The sequence below is a fragment of the Festucalex cinctus genome, chromosome 3 (genome assembly GCF_051991245.1).
Source record: "Festucalex cinctus isolate MCC-2025b chromosome 3, RoL_Fcin_1.0, whole genome shotgun sequence".
NCBI lineage: Eukaryota > Metazoa > Chordata > Actinopteri > Syngnathiformes > Syngnathidae > Festucalex > Festucalex cinctus.
In genome coordinates, this window is record NC_135413.1 from 17,771,280 (window position 1) to 17,789,775 (window position 18,496).

The 18,496-nt window shown below is 39.1% G+C and overlaps 1 protein-coding gene across 22 annotated transcripts in view; it reads left to right on the forward strand.

The window, feature by feature from the left end:
* The window catches only part of ppfibp2b (PPFIA binding protein 2b), a 52,464-nt gene that overhangs the window by 17,161 nt on the left and 16,807 nt on the right, over positions 1–18,496 (forward strand). For 13 of the 22 annotated variants that reach the window (XM_077516287.1, XM_077516285.1, XM_077516284.1 and 10 more), the window contains exons 4-9: positions 5,153–5,239; positions 6,290–6,403; positions 11,413–11,559; positions 14,008–14,235; positions 15,065–15,157; positions 16,130–16,258. In XM_077516287.1, the coding sequence (XP_077372413.1) occupies positions 5,153–5,239; positions 6,290–6,403; positions 11,413–11,559; positions 14,008–14,235; positions 15,065–15,157; positions 16,130–16,258 (798 nt within the window). Of the gene's footprint in view, positions 1–176; positions 626–5,152; positions 5,240–6,289; positions 6,404–11,412; positions 11,560–14,007; positions 14,236–15,064; positions 15,158–16,129; positions 16,259–18,496 lie in introns of those variants that run through there. The other 9 variants (XM_077516298.1, XM_077516300.1, XM_077516302.1 and 6 more) reach the window with 6 other exon arrangements.

Genomic DNA, 18,496 nt, shown 5'->3' on the forward strand with positions numbered 1-18,496 from the left:
TCAACATGTTTAGCAGATAGGTGTGTGTGTATGTGAAAGACTTGACGTTGAGCCAAGATGGACACAAACAGATGACAAAACAGGCAAACTTTTTTTTTTTTTGACCACCCCCTCTTTCTGGGCTTGGCCATTTGGCCGTAAGACAGACAACTGCGGCAAGGGGGAAAAGGAAGCTGAGAAAATAAGCATGAAAGGAGAGAAAGCAAGCAAGCGAGTGTTTGTTGATAAAAGGGTTAAAAACGACCACAAGCGGGGGGGAAGGGGGCAGAACATAGACAAAAAGAGGTCAGTTGTACTAAAGCAGATAAGGAACACGAGCAACAGTAGGAAGGGGCAAAACACTGGGAGGGAGTTTTCTCCTCAAGCAGCAGAGATCGTAAGAAAACAAAAATACAGCTGTGAACGTCATGGATTTTCACACTTGACAGTAATTTCTGCAAACTCAAGACATACTTGATGTAGGATTGGTCTATAGACGCAGAGGGAGGGAAGAGAGAGAGACACACACAGTCCCACATTCTGAGCGGCTGAGATAAAATCCTAGAGGAAATAGACAAGGCAGAAATGGGCTGGGAGCATGGAGACTCCCATTGATGTCTACAAACACTTCTCCTGGCTCAAAAAGGTAAGTATTTAAGATGACGTTTGTCATTTCAGTGCATTTCTGCTCTATTTCTTAATACATGTAATGCTGAATCAGAAACTTAACAAGACAGCAGAAGAGAACTTGTGTCGTGAGGAAAATTGTTTCTTTAGCAGGAGATGATTAATTTTCTAGCTTGGATGCATGTGACTACTTTCAGTCAAATGGCTTCTGTTTTTTCTTGTAATTTCCTTTTGAGTTGTGAGGGCAATTGCAGGGAGGCATAACCAGGGCCTTGCTATCAGGTGAGGCAAATCAGCTGATTCCATTTGACAAAGCGGCGCCTGATACTGCAGGATTCAATCACAATATTTGTCTCCTTGTCGCTTGAGAGTCGCATTTGTTGCAGTACTAGCACAACATTTTCTTGGTTATTCTTGACATTGGACACATTTTATGTCAGATTGTTGTTGTCATTTTAAATTCATTCAAACATTTTATCAAGTATTTGGTGACCCTTTGAAATGATGAAGTAGAATGATGATGGTAATTGTGGGAATGTTGTGATTTTTATTCTCCACACTTTTTTGCCGCGTAAAAACTTCCACATAATACTCCCAATTTATATTGGTCAAATTTTAACAAGCTTTAAAAATTCACGCCTCCCGTCGTCTGATTCCACATTACGTACAGTATTTGCACAATTTAACATTTAATATCAACTTTTCCCATTCATTTGCAATGGGACAGACATTGATCTTTTTCTAAGTATCGCTTTCCACGCACACTTCCATACATATAACTTATTGTGTCTTATACTGCTCGGTGGCAGAGTTGGTAAAGCGCATTGTCCAGTAACCAGGAGGTTATAATTTCATAATTTTATCTCTCAATTTACTTCATATGCATTCAAAGCTTAGCATTCAGCTATTAGCATTCATCTTTCAGCATTCCCACGCAATTTCTCCAGAAATTGCACTTAGTCTAGTTGATGGTAAATGTCCTGTGCCTGAAGTAGGAAAGCAGGAAGTTAAATAAACCTGAGGGATATGACTGAGAATCATATGATTTCAAATAATTTAGAATGAAGTATGAAGATGATGGATGATGTCATGCAAGAGTTATTGGAAATGGTTGTTGGAGACTGCACGGTATGATGCCCAATTTGGATTTTTTTGTTAAATCTGATCTTTTTGTATAGTTGTCCACATACCAAAAACGAATGTGACTTTTGAGAATGTGAAATGACACACATGCGCATAAAACGCATCACGTGGCGCCGTGTTTTTACTGAATTAAACGTTGCCCTTCATGTTGGTCTCAGTTGTGAGACATTTGTGGCAATTTCAAGAATTTTGTGCTTGAACAGACTACTCCACCCATACGTTTATCCTTTGTAAAGCATTTGCGCCCATTGTGATGTTTAGGCATTCAATTCATTTGAAATAAAATTCCTCAAGGGTTTTTAAAATTTGACTTTTGATTGCAGTAACTTTTAAATGCAATACGTTTAACTAATAGTGATAAAATAATGACGTGAGGATCATCAATTTGGTAGAGGAAGTATTGCTGAAGTAATGGTATTTCATTGTACACTGTAGTCTATATCCATAGTTGTGTGATAAACAGTTTTGTTAACCATGTAGATGGGGTCCTGCATGTTGCATTTTTCAGCATTCCTCAGTACTAGTGTCATACATTGTTCCACCCACTATAAAACACATGTGTTGCATGTACATTGCACAGGTTTTGGAAAGACAGGCAGTTTCAGAATTTAAATTATTTTAACTTAACACCCATTGCACATCCTATGTAGACTTTATTTGACATATGAGCTTTACATTTTTGATTTGCATAGTTCCTTCTATACACAAGGCCTTTGTGAAAAAAAAATATTGTTAATATTAAGATATATGTGAGAAGGGCATTCTTTGATTTGAACTGAGGTTGTAGTAATTTTTTTGAAAGGTGACACTTTGACAGTTGTCACACATGCCAATAGGTGACAAAGAAATGGTCTGTTTTCTTTCATCGGCCCGTTTAAGTGCTGCCGACACTTTTCTTCAGTCTCCAGGAATTGTGTGATTGCGCTACACTTTAATTACTTCGAAGCATGCAAATTTCAAATGTATGTAGATTTTTCAAACATTATAACTTCATGTTATGGCAGACTTTATTGTGGAGATAGTGATCACAAATACAAATTGAGTAGTCTTCAACTTATATTTGACCCACACGGTACTCGTCAGCCTGTTTATTTACAGTCTAAATAACTCTAATACCTCCATAATATGTTCACTAAAAGGTGGATCTTCTTCTTAAGGTAGGATCTTCTCAAATTAATATATATTTTTTCATTTAATTTAAAAGTCCTAAAATTCCAGTTCCTGATATTCCAACCAACCCTCCAGTTCAGTATGTTGAGGTTAAGACTATTCTAACATACTTCTAGGTACCGGTAAATATCTTGTCTTTAGTGTAGGATAGTGTTTCTCAATTCCGGTCCTCAGGCCCCCCTAGCCAGCCTGTTTTCCATGTCTCCCAATTCCCAATGCAGCTGATTCCAATGACAGCTACCGTAATCAGCCAGCTCTGGAGAAGCCTGATAATGATCCTCACCTGCGTTGTAATTGGGAGACATGGAAAACGGACTGACTAGGGGGGCCTGAGGACCGGAATTGAGAAACACTGGTATAGGTCTCAAATACCACCAAAAAACATGATTGTGTTAGCCTAAAAAATTTTTACAGCCTTCTATCATTTGCAATAATTAAATTTTTGGCCAGGTTCTTTGTTTCCAAATGAAATCTCGATTAATTTCCACCCATGGTATTTTTGCAGTTAGATGTGAGAAATTGGAGAATAAGAGGATTTGGCTTTAGTCCCTTGGCTAAAAAAAAGACATAGTATAGTCAGACTTTATTGATCCCACTTTGCTTATGGGGAATATGAGTCTGCTGCCAGAATAAGTTTCCTCTCGGTTTTATGTAAACGTACATTCCCCCCCAAACACACGTGCACAAAATGATCTGGGATGGACAAAAAGCAAGTACTGTGACAAAATAGTTAATTGACTCACTGAAAGCCATTTAAAAACATAATTTCCACCAAGAATAGCATTTAAAAGGTGTTGCTTCTCTTTTAATTTGAACACTTCATTCCTACATTCCTGCTCTTTACTTCGTTCAGTTGTCGTCTGGCACATTTAAACCATCCCTGTAGCTTCTACCTCAACTTTATATCCTCAACGGACGGTGAACGCTCATTGGTCTGATATTTTTTTAGATTATTCAAAAGTATATTGGCTTGAAGCTTGGCTCAGCAGCTTTTTGAGATTACATGCCCTCATCCTGTTCCGATATTCATTTGCTAGAATATGTTTCATAATGTACAACAACAATGCCTGTGTGGCCGTGTTGTGATGCTATTTCAGAATGAATGGGACCTCGTATGATGTTTCATAACTCAGTACCCTGTTCTTTGTGAAATCCTTTATTTCTGTGATTATCCTCTTTCAGCACACCCCCTGAAGCATTTGGACTCGAGACACATTGGGGCCTTTGACATTACAAGAAAAAGAAATCAGGCGACTTGTGACCTGGATGCATCCAAATTGGCCTTGTGATCGCACAATCTTTTTTCCAAGGCAGACTACAACCATTGCCAAGATCTGTATTTGTTTATCAAATCTTTTTAATTTTTCTTAATTAACTCTTAAATCCCAGATTTTGCTAACCTGGCAGTGATGGACATTTTTTTTTCTTTTAGCAATTTGGTGAATAGTGTAGAATATGTTAATCAAAATGGCTGCATTATGTGGCTTCTGATGCACTGTTGATTCAGTCTCTCGAGTTTATGATATCTAAAGAACAAGACTTCAGATATGGTAAACCGAGTTACAACCATTATCTATTCTATGGGACAACCGCGTTATTCAGCAAAATACGACTTAGGCGTCGAAATGGGTGTTAGGAACATTCCGAGGTTTTTCCATTTCGTTAAAATAATAACTGAGCAGCATTTCATTTTGCCCTCAATTTAGTCAACTGCCCCATCTATCCATTTTCTTAACCACTTAATCCTCACAAGGGTTCAGATGTCCCATTTCTTGTCAAAATAATTTAATTATTTATTTCTTGATGTAATAAGAAATGTAATTTTCAAGTCTTGCTACATACACCTCTGTATGCATCCACTATCCACAAAGATTCACATCAGTGGTGTAGTTTTTGTGTAATCTGCTGTCCAACAAACAAATTGATGGTGAAGTGAACCCAATACCTCCTACCTTTGCAATTTTGCAATTGTTGACCATAATAATAGTGTGATACCAGAGTTAAATTAGTGTTTTCTCCCCTAGAATTATATGTACTATGCTAGTCGTCCACTGGTTTTTTGTTTCACTTGTAAACTATACTCATACACTCTCATTTCAATAGGACCAATTAGGTTGTCAAATGAATATGTCATAATTTGATTGAATGTTTAAATATTTCATCAGCGGCAGTTGCACAATCCTCACCTCAACTGACATGATATGTATATTTCTACTCTGTTGTTGTTGTTCAGGTGAACTTGTGTCCTCCTGCCAACAATGAAAGCTACCAAGAAAGACTGCTACGCCTAGAGGGAGACAAGGAGTCCTTGGTTTTACAGGTAAACAATTTGTGTGCGCGTACACGCATGCGTTTGTGTAAATTTCGTCTTAATTTTATGTGACCCAAAGCACATAAGTCCACTCGTGTTTGTGTTGATGTAATCATTTAAAGCGTAAATAGGATTAGTCTGGAAGGGTTGGTGCCGCACTTGATGATAAGCATCTCAGTTCCTGGTTGTGAAGATAAAACATGTGTTTCCAAATAAAACATGCCCAAACAGCTTTGACCCATTCAAGCATGCACTTGCATTTGCTGGCAACGGTTGCTGTAACAGCAGAAGATGATACAGTCGATACTCTTTAATACCTGCACTTTAATACCTACGTCATGCAGCACTGATAATTACGATGTTCACCTTTAAATTAAAGTGTCGTCACTTACTCCTCAGGGTCATCATTCCTATGTGTGACTGAGTTTGTTTTGCTCTCCTTGTGGATGAATCATCTTGGTGTGCTTATGTGCACTAAGCAAAAACTGAAACTGAGCAAATGGAATTGCAATTGTTTCTTTTCCTAATCATATGTTGCATGAATAATTGTGTACTTTTAACTATGACAACTAGTTGTAGAAAAAAAGCAAGATTTCAAATGTACTGGACACGCACTTCTTTGTACTCAACCATGACAGTTCATGAATTCACTTTAAAAACAGTGCTCTAGGTTTAAAAATGTCTGCCAGGGTGATTTTGATGCGATTTGAAGTGACAGTGAATCAGCTACTGGCAGAGGAATTCCACATCATTTTGTCGGAATGAGTGTGTGTCTGTCTGTTTACATGTCTGTACTTTATAGGCTTGGCAGGAGGTGAGTGTCATGTCAAGGGGATTATTGTAAATGTCTGGCCCAGATTCCCGGGTGACAGACTTGCTGAGTAATTGAACGGTGTTGTTAAGTTAAGGAATGTCATGTGCATAATGTTTGCTTATTTGTGAACTGATGAAACAGAACCAGGGAATGTTGTTATGCAAGCAACTAAAACATTGTATTGAGATGATATCTGTTCATTCACTAATGCTGTGTGTATGTATGAATGTGTCAAAAAACATTAGGTAAGTGTACTGACTGACCAGGTGGAGGCCCAAGGGGAGAAGATTAGAGATCTAGAAAGCTCCCTCGAGGAACATAGACGGAAACTCGCCTCCACTGAGGAAATGCTGCAACAGGTAACGCTGGAAATCTGCCACATCCCAAAACATTTTTTTTTCTGTGACTACAAAACTATTAATTTCTATATTAACACCTGTACAATAAGATCCAATAAGTAATTGACTAATGATTGAGCCATAAAAAATATAGCCAGAGCAGTTTAAAAAAAAAAAAAAAAAAGTTTAAGATTGTAGATTAATCTTTATATTTCATCTTTCCACTTGTGGAAATGTTATTTTTGACATCAGTATTGAGGCAAACTGTTGAGTACAGCCAACTTAGGCTCAACAATACCACAACTGAGTGTACCAGTGAATCTGTTCTCTGTTCAAACTTCTCAACAGACCCTTTGTCTTCTGCATTGTCAGCAGTAAAAGCAAAACCCAACAGCTGCATAAATATCTCAGTGAAGCATGTTTATCTCTATTTAGCAAGTTTTTATAACCCACATAATTTAAAGTAAACAGATTGATAAAGATCCAACATTTTTTTTTTCTTAAAAAAAAAAATAAATCTATTAAATTCAGATGAAGGGATTTTTTTTAAATGCAGTTTTATTTGATAGTACCTTATTAATGAGAAATCATTGTTTTTGAACAACTTTTACGGTACCTTTAAGTGACCGAACACAACATTATAACTACATGCACCATATAATATCTGATGCAAGATCTGTTTTAAAAAAAAAAAAAAAAAAAAAAAAAAAAAAGGGCTCAGATTTCAGTTCCATTTGTAGGGGTGTAGAACTGTTCTGCATTATAATGACGGCTTTGTCTAATATTTGTGACTCATGCTACTCTAGTGGTAGCCAAAATATTAGACACAGTAACGCTCTCATTGTACACATACTCATAATGTTGTGGCACAGATGTATTTAAAAAATAAAATAAATAAATAAATAATATATTTGAAGAATGGTTGCTGGTCCATGAAATATCAGTTCTACCATGAACTGGTCCGTGGAAGGACAAAAAACATAAATGTGCTTATAGTAAAGTGCCTTTCAGCTGTTGTAATGAGGCAGTATTGCAATAAAATAAAATTGAAATGTGCATGTGATAATATTTCAAAATATATTTTTTTGTTGCTTTCCTAAAAATCATCTATTCATTATCTGAGCCGCTTAGTCGCAATTGATTATTATTCCCATTTTTGCTTTTGCCTACGGTCTAATATTTGTTATCGCATGTTTTGTGTTACTGAGTCTGACATTTTTGTAAAGCTGCTATGCTAATTTAGAGCTGTTGTGCAGGGTGCAACAACCGCACAAAAAAAACCAAAAAAAAACTTCATGAATCCAACATGAGATTTCCCCAAACAACACTGTAAAAATAAATTGATTGGTGGTGAACATAATCAATTGAAAGTGGTATTAAGCCAAAGGGAATTTCAAAGCCCACAATTCAAGCTAACAATATAGGCTAGCTCCACCTGTCACTACCAGAGTTCCTCTAAACAATCCTCATGAGTTGTTTGTTCAAGTTTAAAGGTTTTATTGGATTTAGCTGTATTGATCCGCAGCTGTTGTCATGCTTCGTGGTTTGTGTGTTTGTCCCATTTGACAGATAAAATGGTGGTAGAATACTGACTTTAACTAACGTGAGGTATTGTCAAAGTAAGCTAATGGGAATAACAATGATTTTGTTTTTTGCGTTGTGTTTTCTTAGACCTATAAATGTTGGTGAGAAGACAATTTGTTGCCTGGGATAGCCAATTTATGCCAGCCGATTTCTGCTAAATTGTGTCTTAAGACTGCTGCTTATCCTGCTTTAAGCGAGGCTGGTGTTGGATTGCAAACTAACAGCCAGCTGTCATTACTACGTAAATACTGTGCGTATGTGTGTGCACGTTTGCGTGTGGCTCGTGCTCCGGGATAATTTGGGGGGTTTTAGCTGTCTGTCTGTGTGTGGCTGTGGTGCTGACGTTATTTATTTGCCATGTGCACTCCATTTGGAGGCTTAGTGAGCCCACTGTGATAAAATACAGCTGATGTGTTTCATGTAGACATCCACATGAATTTGTAATCTCTTCGTTTAAAGAGCCTGAGGAATGTAAAACTGTTGACTTTGGAAATCACTCATAACGTCACCCATAACGACACTTGCCTTGCATGAAATCACACGTGAATTTATTCCATGAAGTAAGGTCTCTTCATATTTTAGGAGACCCAACATGTCTTTGAATAAACGTCTCTTCGTAAATGTTCCTTTGCTCCTTTTATTCTGTCAGTTTTGAAGTAAACAAAGAGGAACAACTATTTATAAACAGTGCTTGTTGCCTCCAAACGTCAGCTCTTGTATCGGTCATGTGTCCATGATGTACCCTGCTTGTATCTGCTGGGGTAAACTCCAAATGATTGACTGGTTAAGTTGATGGATAGCTTGACGTGATAATCCGAAATGTAGAAGTGTAGCGAGGAATAGGGGAGCTTGGTTTCATACAGAAATTCCCTCCTCTCCCTCGGGGCCAATAGTATTTCTGATTTTGATTGTGGGAAAGCCCCTGGAAGGCGAAGCCTGTCTGCTCTTTTAATGCAAAATGTAAAGAGTTTAAGATTCTTGAAGACCTGCACAGCAAATCGGTCAGTGTTCGATCAAATATGCTGGCCTAGGAGGGATCGAACCCACGCTCTCAGGGTTATGAGACGACCGCTCTATCACTGAGCCTCACCACCCTGACAACAACAACTGGATGCATCGCTATTGAAATGTTGACAGCGCGCTGGAAAATTGGAAAGTTTCTCATTCAACGGAAATGAGGGTGTGGTCAATTTAACAATCGTGGTAGTGCTATTCGGGTTACACACCCAACATCCACTCCAACATTCAAGGAAATTTACGCTCACAGTGTAACTTTTTACCCTAACGGTGTTAAGATAAAACTGCTTACTACATATATGAGCAAAAACTGGAAATTTAACACTGACCGATTTTCTGTGTATCCTTGAGCAACATACTGAAACCGGAGTTGCTCTTAATGCCGTGTCATCAGTAGTCATTTGTGCAAATGCCATGGTTCCTTCTGTAGAGATGTCTGCTTCCATGTGTTATCCCTAGTTGGCATTGTCACCTCAAGGGTCCACGCTGACGTGATTTCACCTCAGCGGGTAAGCGTGATGGTAGAACTGGCTGTTGACCAGATAAAGAGATTAAAGATTCTTGACATCACATAGCTTCTGACGTCACATAGTGTCTTACCAGTTGAAGATGCTGGTTACATCAGTTCAAAAGAGACAGCAGACATGCTAACCAGTCAGCCACTATGCCTCGAGAAAGCCAATGAGAGATAATCTTAAAGAAAACCCTTTTGTTTAGTTCTGAAAACCAAAACAGTCACTCTGCAATAGGGATTCAAATTACAAAATAAAATACAAACAACTTACCCCAAATATAGGATTCATTTATAATAAATTAACTAAATTGCAGGGAAAAAAAATGAAAACTTGAAATTTCAGTCTTTGTTGAAAATAAATTGAAATGACAAATTATACAGGTTAAATGTTAAGCAAAACACTATGGGGCCTATTCACTAAAGGTTTGCGTCACCTTTGCACCGCGCTAACCTGCAAAAATGGAGCAATTAGGGAGCGCCTAATTCACTAAACACGCGCAGATGGGGAAATCCGTCACTATGTGCGTGGCCAAACAGATTGCGTCACGGGGCGCCAGTGTTATTTGCGCGTATGTAAATTAGGTAATTTGGGAAATATTTCCGTGTTAGTTTAGGACACATAACATAACCCGGGCTGATCGGCAATGGCGGGGAGGCATTTACAATCATTCTTACGTGCCAGATGCATACTGTACGCCCACGCCAACCTCTGAAAATATATTTTTTTTAAACGATCGCACCAATAATTTGTATTTTATGAATGAACGACCTCGTTGTCGTCCTCTCCGCTCTGTACAGCTTAATGGCGCGCTAAACGCTTACTCTCGGTCCAACCTCGCTTTCTGATAATGTCATCTTTCTCGCAACTGTTACTATAACAACCATGTTCTTGGCGCAAATCCATTGCCAAGTGTGGTAAATCAGGTGCAAATTTGCTCCAAGCTGTCAGTTTTGTGGGCGTGTTTGCGCCGGTATGTGATTAGAGCAATATACTTATTGAATAGGTGGTAACTGGGCGCAGACTGCGGATGCAGTTGTGGTGCAATATTTTGCGCTATTACCGGACGCAGCACATTCTTAGTGATGCCCCTATATAGGTTGGGGACCGAATAATACACAAGTAAAAGTTCTATGTTTCCTGGATGGCATTAAGCAGGCAAAATAATTCAATAATGATTACATTAATAATACCTACAAGGGCAAAAAGTCTGCTTTTAGAGTGCAGGGTTTTCTGTTGCTTAGGATTTTGCTTGCATCATCACAACATCTTGTTTCCGCCATGTTGTTTTGGCGGTAAAAGTCTTCCGGACCGAAACTGAATATTCACTAAAGCCATAATTTTCGGAAGCCAAATTTTTGCTGCATCCCTAGCCGAAAGTCAAAAGTTTTATATAACTACTAAAAAAAAACAGTGCCCTGAATTTTCCATTTATGGCTAAAACAGTTTTTTCTCCACCAGCTGGAGCAAGACATTCATTATCAGAGGCTTCAAAAAAATCCTTGGCCATTTAACTTAGATTTCAAAAAGAGGAATTGGGATTAATTTGGAAGAGGAAATGAAAGCAACACGTGTTAAGCAACTGTATAGAGAAGACATATGCTTTTTTTTTTTTGTGTCCGCCATCAATTTTTGTTTTTACACACTTTAGCTATTTTTCTGCCATACCACAGGGGCATTAGGTTTTATTAATAGAGCCCTTGACTTGCCTGTGTGTGTGTGTATATTTAGCTTCATAGGGTCTGGGTCCCCAGTCCAGCCTGATCTGTCAGTGTGGGAAGAACACTGAACTGCCACTCTTCATTCTGGTGTATTGTGTTTCGACATTTTTACTACAGTATTTGTGTTTTTATAGCGTATTGTTTTTGTTGTTGTTGTTTTTTACACTCATCTTATTCATTCTATTTTTTTTCTCAGGAGCTGGTGAGCAGGACGTCTCTGGAAACTCAGAAGTTAGATCTAATGGATGAGGTCTCATACCTTAAACTTAAGCTGGTTAGCCTTGAGGAAACGCACAACACACATCTACAAGATTCCATGGACACGAACCAGAACAAAGCGGAGGTAGGGAAAGTCTTAATAGTCTACGCTGTTTGTTTGTATACAAATTTGCTTGTGATAGTCTGTTTTTTTTTCTATCTCTGAGTTGAATGGGAATCCTGCAGTGCTTGTTTTTATTCTGCAGAGGACGAAAACGTTCTGCAGCTTACCAGAAGTCTTAATGGGGACCATATGGCTGTGATAGAATACTTGGCACAAATTCTACTTAACACACATTTGCTTGATGTCAACTGTTGTATGGTGACAGATTCACACTTTTGCTAATTTTGCTTAAAAAGTACGGTAATCCTTAATCCCCATCCTGAACAGTTTTCTATTCAAATGTCTTTATCCTTTTTATCAATGCAATTCCTGAAAGCCAAAGAAAGTTTAGTTTTACCAGTCTGAAAAATATTCTCCCACATCTCAATTGCGCAATGTTATTCCATAGTCATGGCTGACGTTGATCTCCTCCTTTCACCTGATGAATGGTTGTCCCAAGCACTCATTTACAGGAAGCCAAATGTGTCAGCCAAATTCTGAACAGACAAGCAATGAGCAGATGGCCCCCACACTGTCATATGAGCAGGATGAGCGTGTGCAGTGGATATAAATTTTTGAAGACGTCCTCAAAACATGAAATGTCGAAAAAATTAACACATAACAGGTGTTGGGGAAAAAAAGCCTTTTTAAGTTGGTGATTAATCATGATTAATCAAAATTCTAAGATGTGATTAATATGATTAAAAAAATGTAATCGTTTGACAGCTCTACAAAAAAAACAATGCCAGCTGAAGAAAATGTCACTGTTCCATCTATGATATTTAGAAAATGTTTGACGTTAGCCTCTCTTCTCAAACGTAATTGGTGGTAGGCTTACGAAGTGCGGTCTCTCTGAGGCTTCAAAGTGCACACGCTTCAAACTTAGGTCATTGCTTTCTCTCGGTTCACCACTAGATGGCACTAAATTCTACACACTGTCGCTTTAAGAAATAAGAAAAAGAATTGTTTGTGCCTATGAACTGATGGAACAGTCGACCCCAACCGTTTTTCAAATCGGTTCCATACCTAATGAGTGCAAGATACACCAAACATTACACTTAATGCAATGTTTGTAGTTTTGAATTTTTTTTAAAAATAACAATTAAAATACTAAACTAACGTGGTACACAGAATGAATGCATGGACAATAATAGGTAGTGGGTTTATGGCCCGTCATCTGTTTCTCTGCTTTTGATGTGTGCCAACTTATTTTGTGTTGTGTGTAACACACGAACACTAACATGCGTTAACCAATACTGTTTAGCTGTTTTGCTTGTCTTGTGTTGAGTTTACACATCGTGACACCCAGCTGCTCTTCCAATCTTCCACAAAGCTTCACTTGTAGTGTGGACGTTTGTGAGTGTTAAGGCATCACATGGCATCCACAGCCATTGCCAGAGGATACGTTGGCCAGCAAATGTCAAATTTGCTCTGCCAGCTACATTGGTCAACAAATAATCAAGTGATGAATGATGTGGGGGTTGTTAAACATAACTTGAATGTTTGTACTTATAAATATCTTCCATCCATCCCTTTTCTGAACCGCTTACTCCTCACAATGGTCGCGGGGGTTGCTGGGTCCTATCCCAGCTGGCCATGGGCAGTAGGCGGCGTATACCCTGAACTGGTTGCCAGCCAATCGCAGGGCACACAGAGACGACCAACCATCCACATGCAGAGTGGTTAGCACGTCCACCTCCCTGTACTGAGGACTTGGGTTCGAGTCCGGGCTCCGGCCTTCCTGGGTGGAGTTTGCATGTTCTCCCCGTGCCTGCGTGGGTCTTCTCCGGGTACTCCGGTCTCCTCCCACATTCCAAAGACATGCATGGCAGATTAATTGGGCGCTCCGAATTGTCCCTAGGTGTGCATGTGCGTGTGGATGGTTGTTCGTCTCTGTGTGCCCTGTGATTGGCTGGCGACCAGTTCAAGGTGTACTCCGCCTACTGCTCGAAGCCAGCTGAGATAGGCTCCAGCACCCCCCGCGACCCTTGTGAGGAGTTCAGAAAATGGATGGATGGATAAATAAATAAAAAATCACTTCTTTGGAAAAATTCAAAATAATTATTGGTTTTTGTTTGTTTGTTTGTTTGGTTGGTTTTTTTTTTCACTGTATCTTTAGTTGTGTGTATTATATATTTTGTGACAGTAGTTTTGGGATTTGTGCTTATATGGATGGATGGATGGATGGTTTATCTGTGACTGTTATTTTTTTTTCCACTTTCTGCTTCAAATTCGGCCATGGTGGTTGTTTTTACATCTTTAAGTTTGTTTTTCTCAGGTCACCCACAGTTCCAAGGGCTGCTAGGGTAGCAACAATCCCATGTTTGACATTGCCACTGACCGTTTCATTTGTATTTTTCCTATCTCATCAATTTCCTGCTCTACCACCACTCATTGACTTGTCGGCCACGGTTCATGGGCTCCCTCCAGTGTGTGGTAAATCTCATCAGTGAGCTCCAGGAGCAGATGTGCAGGTTTCAGGAGGAAATCAGCACTCGCATTCAGGAGAAGAGGGCCCTGGAAGACGGTAACGCCCAGCGTGAAGAGCCACGTGCCGACCAAGCCCGGTGTCAAAGCCCTGTGGTCAGGCTCGGCGACACAAACCTGAGCCCGTGTGGTTCCGCTGCTTGGAATCACAACGGTGGATTGACTGCAAATGTAGGGAGACTTGATGGATGACTTTCTTACCGTCTGATGCACCCCTCCCAAATCTCCTTGCATCTTCGCCTCTCCCACTTTAACCAGTCCACACTGCACCTGTTTTTTTAAACATTTCCAGAAAATCAAACTAACAACTTTTGCTATGTCTGCAGTGTTAATTTCTGTAGGACGTTTGGGTTGAGAGGTGCTGTGGTTCTTGCAGAAATGGAGACGTGGTTTTTCACATACTTCTCTTCCATTTTTGAGCTGATGGCAAATGGCTGTGGGAACTCCAACAACAGTAACACTTATGAGTCACTTCCTGTAGTATTTGTGTTCCAGGTCATGGTACCATATATGAGCATCTCTCTAACTTGAAAGCAACCATATCAAGTAACTTTATTTGTTGTGTGTTTGCATGGCAGAATCTTCATACTAATTCGGTTTATGGGAAAGTGAAGATTGCCAAATAAAGATGTCATACTCTCAAAATAGCTGTTGACCTGTAAATTAGATATTACCAATGGTGTTTCTGATGTGCAGCCTCTTCATCTTCATACCTGTGACCACTTCTCGGGTTCAGACGTCCCCCTGTCTTTGATAACCGCACGTGCTGGTGGCTATTTGCGAGTGATCAGGGTTCCTCGATTAACCACAGTTTCTGGCTGGGGAGACCTTTACAACTGCTGAGTGTTAACCTGCTGTATAAATTCCCTCCTATCTTAGCATGTACCCAGTTTGACAACAGAATTACACATCTATTTGACCGTTTTTTTTCAACCCTGCCAATAATTACGTAGGTGAAGTTGTTTGAATGACCATTTTTGGGTTCATGTTTTCGCTGCAGGATTTATTTCAAGAATTGAAGCAGTTGAAGAATAAAGTGGATGAGCTGGAGGGAGAGAAGGGACAGTATGAAAGGCAACTTCGAGTCACCAAGGTACAGTGCATGCATCATGAGCAAATACTGTATCAGTGCTTTAATATATGAAACTACAACACAACCAATGTAAGGGCAAAGTCTATCATATGTTTTATGCACCCCACTAGACTTAACATGATATTCTGATTAATATTTTTGTGGATTATAAATTAAGCCGAAAAATCCTCCCATAATTTTTAAGGGGTGTACATTTTGTCTTATACTTGCTGTTGACTGACAATGACATCACAGTGCCTAAGGGTTCAGGTAAATGTGATGCCATTTTCAGTTGACAGCAAGTGGCAGTGCATGACAAAATGGCTGCCCCATGAGATGGCAAAACGGGAGGATTTTTCTTGCTTAATTCATATCTCAAAAACACAATATTAATCATAATACAGTGTTAAGACTAGTGGGGGCACATAGAACATAACTTTAGGGAACATTATTGAAATTTTATCGGAGTTAAAGATTCTTTATTATATAACAAAACAATGGATATCCGTGAGGGGGTCAAAAGTCATAATACAGAGATTAAAATGATTAAGAGTTTTGCTTTAAATTGCAACTATGATGATCCTCTGTTCGAAATATTTTTGTGAATTCACCATAAAAGAAGCCTAAATGAAATTCTGAAGAACTTATAAATGTTTTCATAAAGCCCATTTATTTTCCTTTCAAACTCTCAAATACTTATGTTTTTTTTTTCAGTGTATAATAGGAATGTTTAAATATCTAGAAACGCTGCAGCAGTCAAGTTAGGGCAACAAAAGTTAACTGCATGTGCAATCAGCCCACTTCCACCTAACAAAATGTTTGAGTGCCACGGCATCCTCTGTGCTCACATTGCTTCCTTCTGCCCCTCCTCTCTCCTTTACTGTCTTCTCTCTAAACCCATCCATGCGACCCGCTCTCACTTTTCTCTCCATCTTGAAATCTCCCCCATCATTACCCTCTTCCTGTGTGTATGTCGCTTTGTCTCCCCTCTAGCTCTCCATCTCTTACTCTCTGCATGTGTGTTACCAGTCGCTCATGACTCAGCTCTCCAGTCTCAAGCTGACTGTGGGGCACACACAGCTGGAGAAGCAACAGTGGGAAGAGCGATGGCGCAGCGCACAGGTGCCTCCCCTTCCTCTTTTTCTGGCTCCTGCTTTTCTGGATCTTTTTCTCTTGTTTCCTTTTCGGCCTGCCTAATATGCCACACCCTGTTGTCTCGTATGCGCTTTCCTCCTCTTTCTAATCTTTAAAATGTTTTGAAGTGTTTTTTTTGTCACTGTACAACATAAACCTTTTCTTGCTGCATATTTTAAGGTGGTACTTGGTGTACAGATGTTGAGAACTAGATTTAGTCATTTCATGTTACATAAGCATTTTTTTTTTTTTTACAATTTCCATGGGAGAGGGAATTAGCAGATAAACGTGTGACCAACATGCAAACCTGTTGCAAATGCCTGCTCATGAAATGACACAAAACCCACTCGAGTACTTTCTAAAGCCCACATACTCGCATAAAGAAAATTAATCCCGCAAATTCATGGTAATTTATAACTGACCAGTAATTTACTAAAATTTATCAATATATAATGTGTTATTTTTGTAGTCAAATGTCATTATTTTAGAAAAGAAATGAAAATAAAAAAAATATATATATATATATATATATATATATATATATATATATGAAACTGGCCTGGACAAAAAATGGTACTGAGAATAGTAAACAGGCAATTATTGCAATCAAAAAAATTCGGTTACACACAATTAGTCATTTTTGTTGTATTCTAATGGTGTATATGCCACTTAATTTTCTAATAATATTGAAATGAATAGAGAAAAAATAGGAATGTAGACCACAGTACTGCAATACTCTAAGTACCTAGAGTTTCACTAATACTGAACAGGCCACCCAGACACTATGCTCTTTTAAGGCTTTTAGCAAACAGCTAAAAGAAGAAAGTTCTGACACGCTACAAGAACATAAACATCCTAGATATACGCTCATATGGAAAATGACAGCCATGGGGATTGCTGTCCAGTATTTTGTTTCTACGCAAGTTTATTGTTTTGTTTTTTTAGCTGTGTTTTTTTGGGTCATTATACTTGTTTGGAGGACCCATGATCTGCAGCTGACATGGGTCTGATGATCAGTTTTGCCAACTTGGCAACTTTCGCACTAAATCTGGCGGCTTTCCAAAGCCTCTTGGCAACTTTTTTTTTTTTTTTTCTCTCAAAAGCAACTAGCGGTAAATCTAGTAACTTTTGTTATTATTATTATTATTTAGGGTGTTTTGTTTTTTGTTTTTTTCCTCACTTTTTGCCTCTCCTACAACGTTATTGCTATCTCCTGCAGTCTTCATTCCTATCCGTCCATCCATTTTCTTAACCGCTTGAGACTCACAAGGATTTTAGGGGTGCTGAAGCCTATCCCAGCCGGATTTGGGCAGTAGGTGGGGTACACCCTGAACTGGTTGCCAGCCAATCGCAGTTCACACAGAGACGAACAACCATCCACACTCACAAGCACACCTAGGGACAATTCGGAGCACCCAATTAACCTGCCATGCATGTCTTTGGAATCGGAGTACCCGGAGAAGACCCACGCAGGCACGGGGAGAACATGCAAACTCCACTCAGGAAGGCCGGAGCCTGGACTCGAACCCGAGTCCTCAGTACAGGGAGGCGGACGTGCTAACAACTCATTCACCGTGCCGCCCGTGTTCATTACTATTACATGCAAATTCCCAATTATGCAAATTAGGCAATGACATCATTTAGCGACTTGTAGCGACTTTTTAGGACAGCTAATAGCGACATTCCTTACTGGGGAGTAGGCAACACTTATCCCGTCTCACTAATCGTGCAGACCTCAGCAAAGGAATTCCGGTTGGATTCGTAACTTAATCTGACATATTTCCAAGTGTATTAAATATGTATTTCCTGGAAATCAAATACAATTTGATCTTTAACGAATAAATGGTGAAGACGTATATACTGTAGCACTTTATCGACGCCATATGGTGTCCAAAGTATTTTACAAATCCCTGATATCAAATGATTTGAAAATGTATTATTATAATCAGCAGATACACTGCTGCCACATTGTTCTATCTACATAATAGTTGTTCTTTTAAATTTCAGGGTCACCTTAAATAGAATCTCACACGGTAGAATCTATTAGTGTTGTAAAATAGTGGTCCTCGCGGCAAACATCCTGAATGCTTTATGGGTTAGCCTGCATGCTACATGGTACAGTGGCTAGCTGCAGAGAGCATAGAGCAAGCCGTGTCCACAAATTATGATTCGATTTTTGATTTGCCACTCAAACGAACGTCTGAATCACCACCCATTGGTGCACAG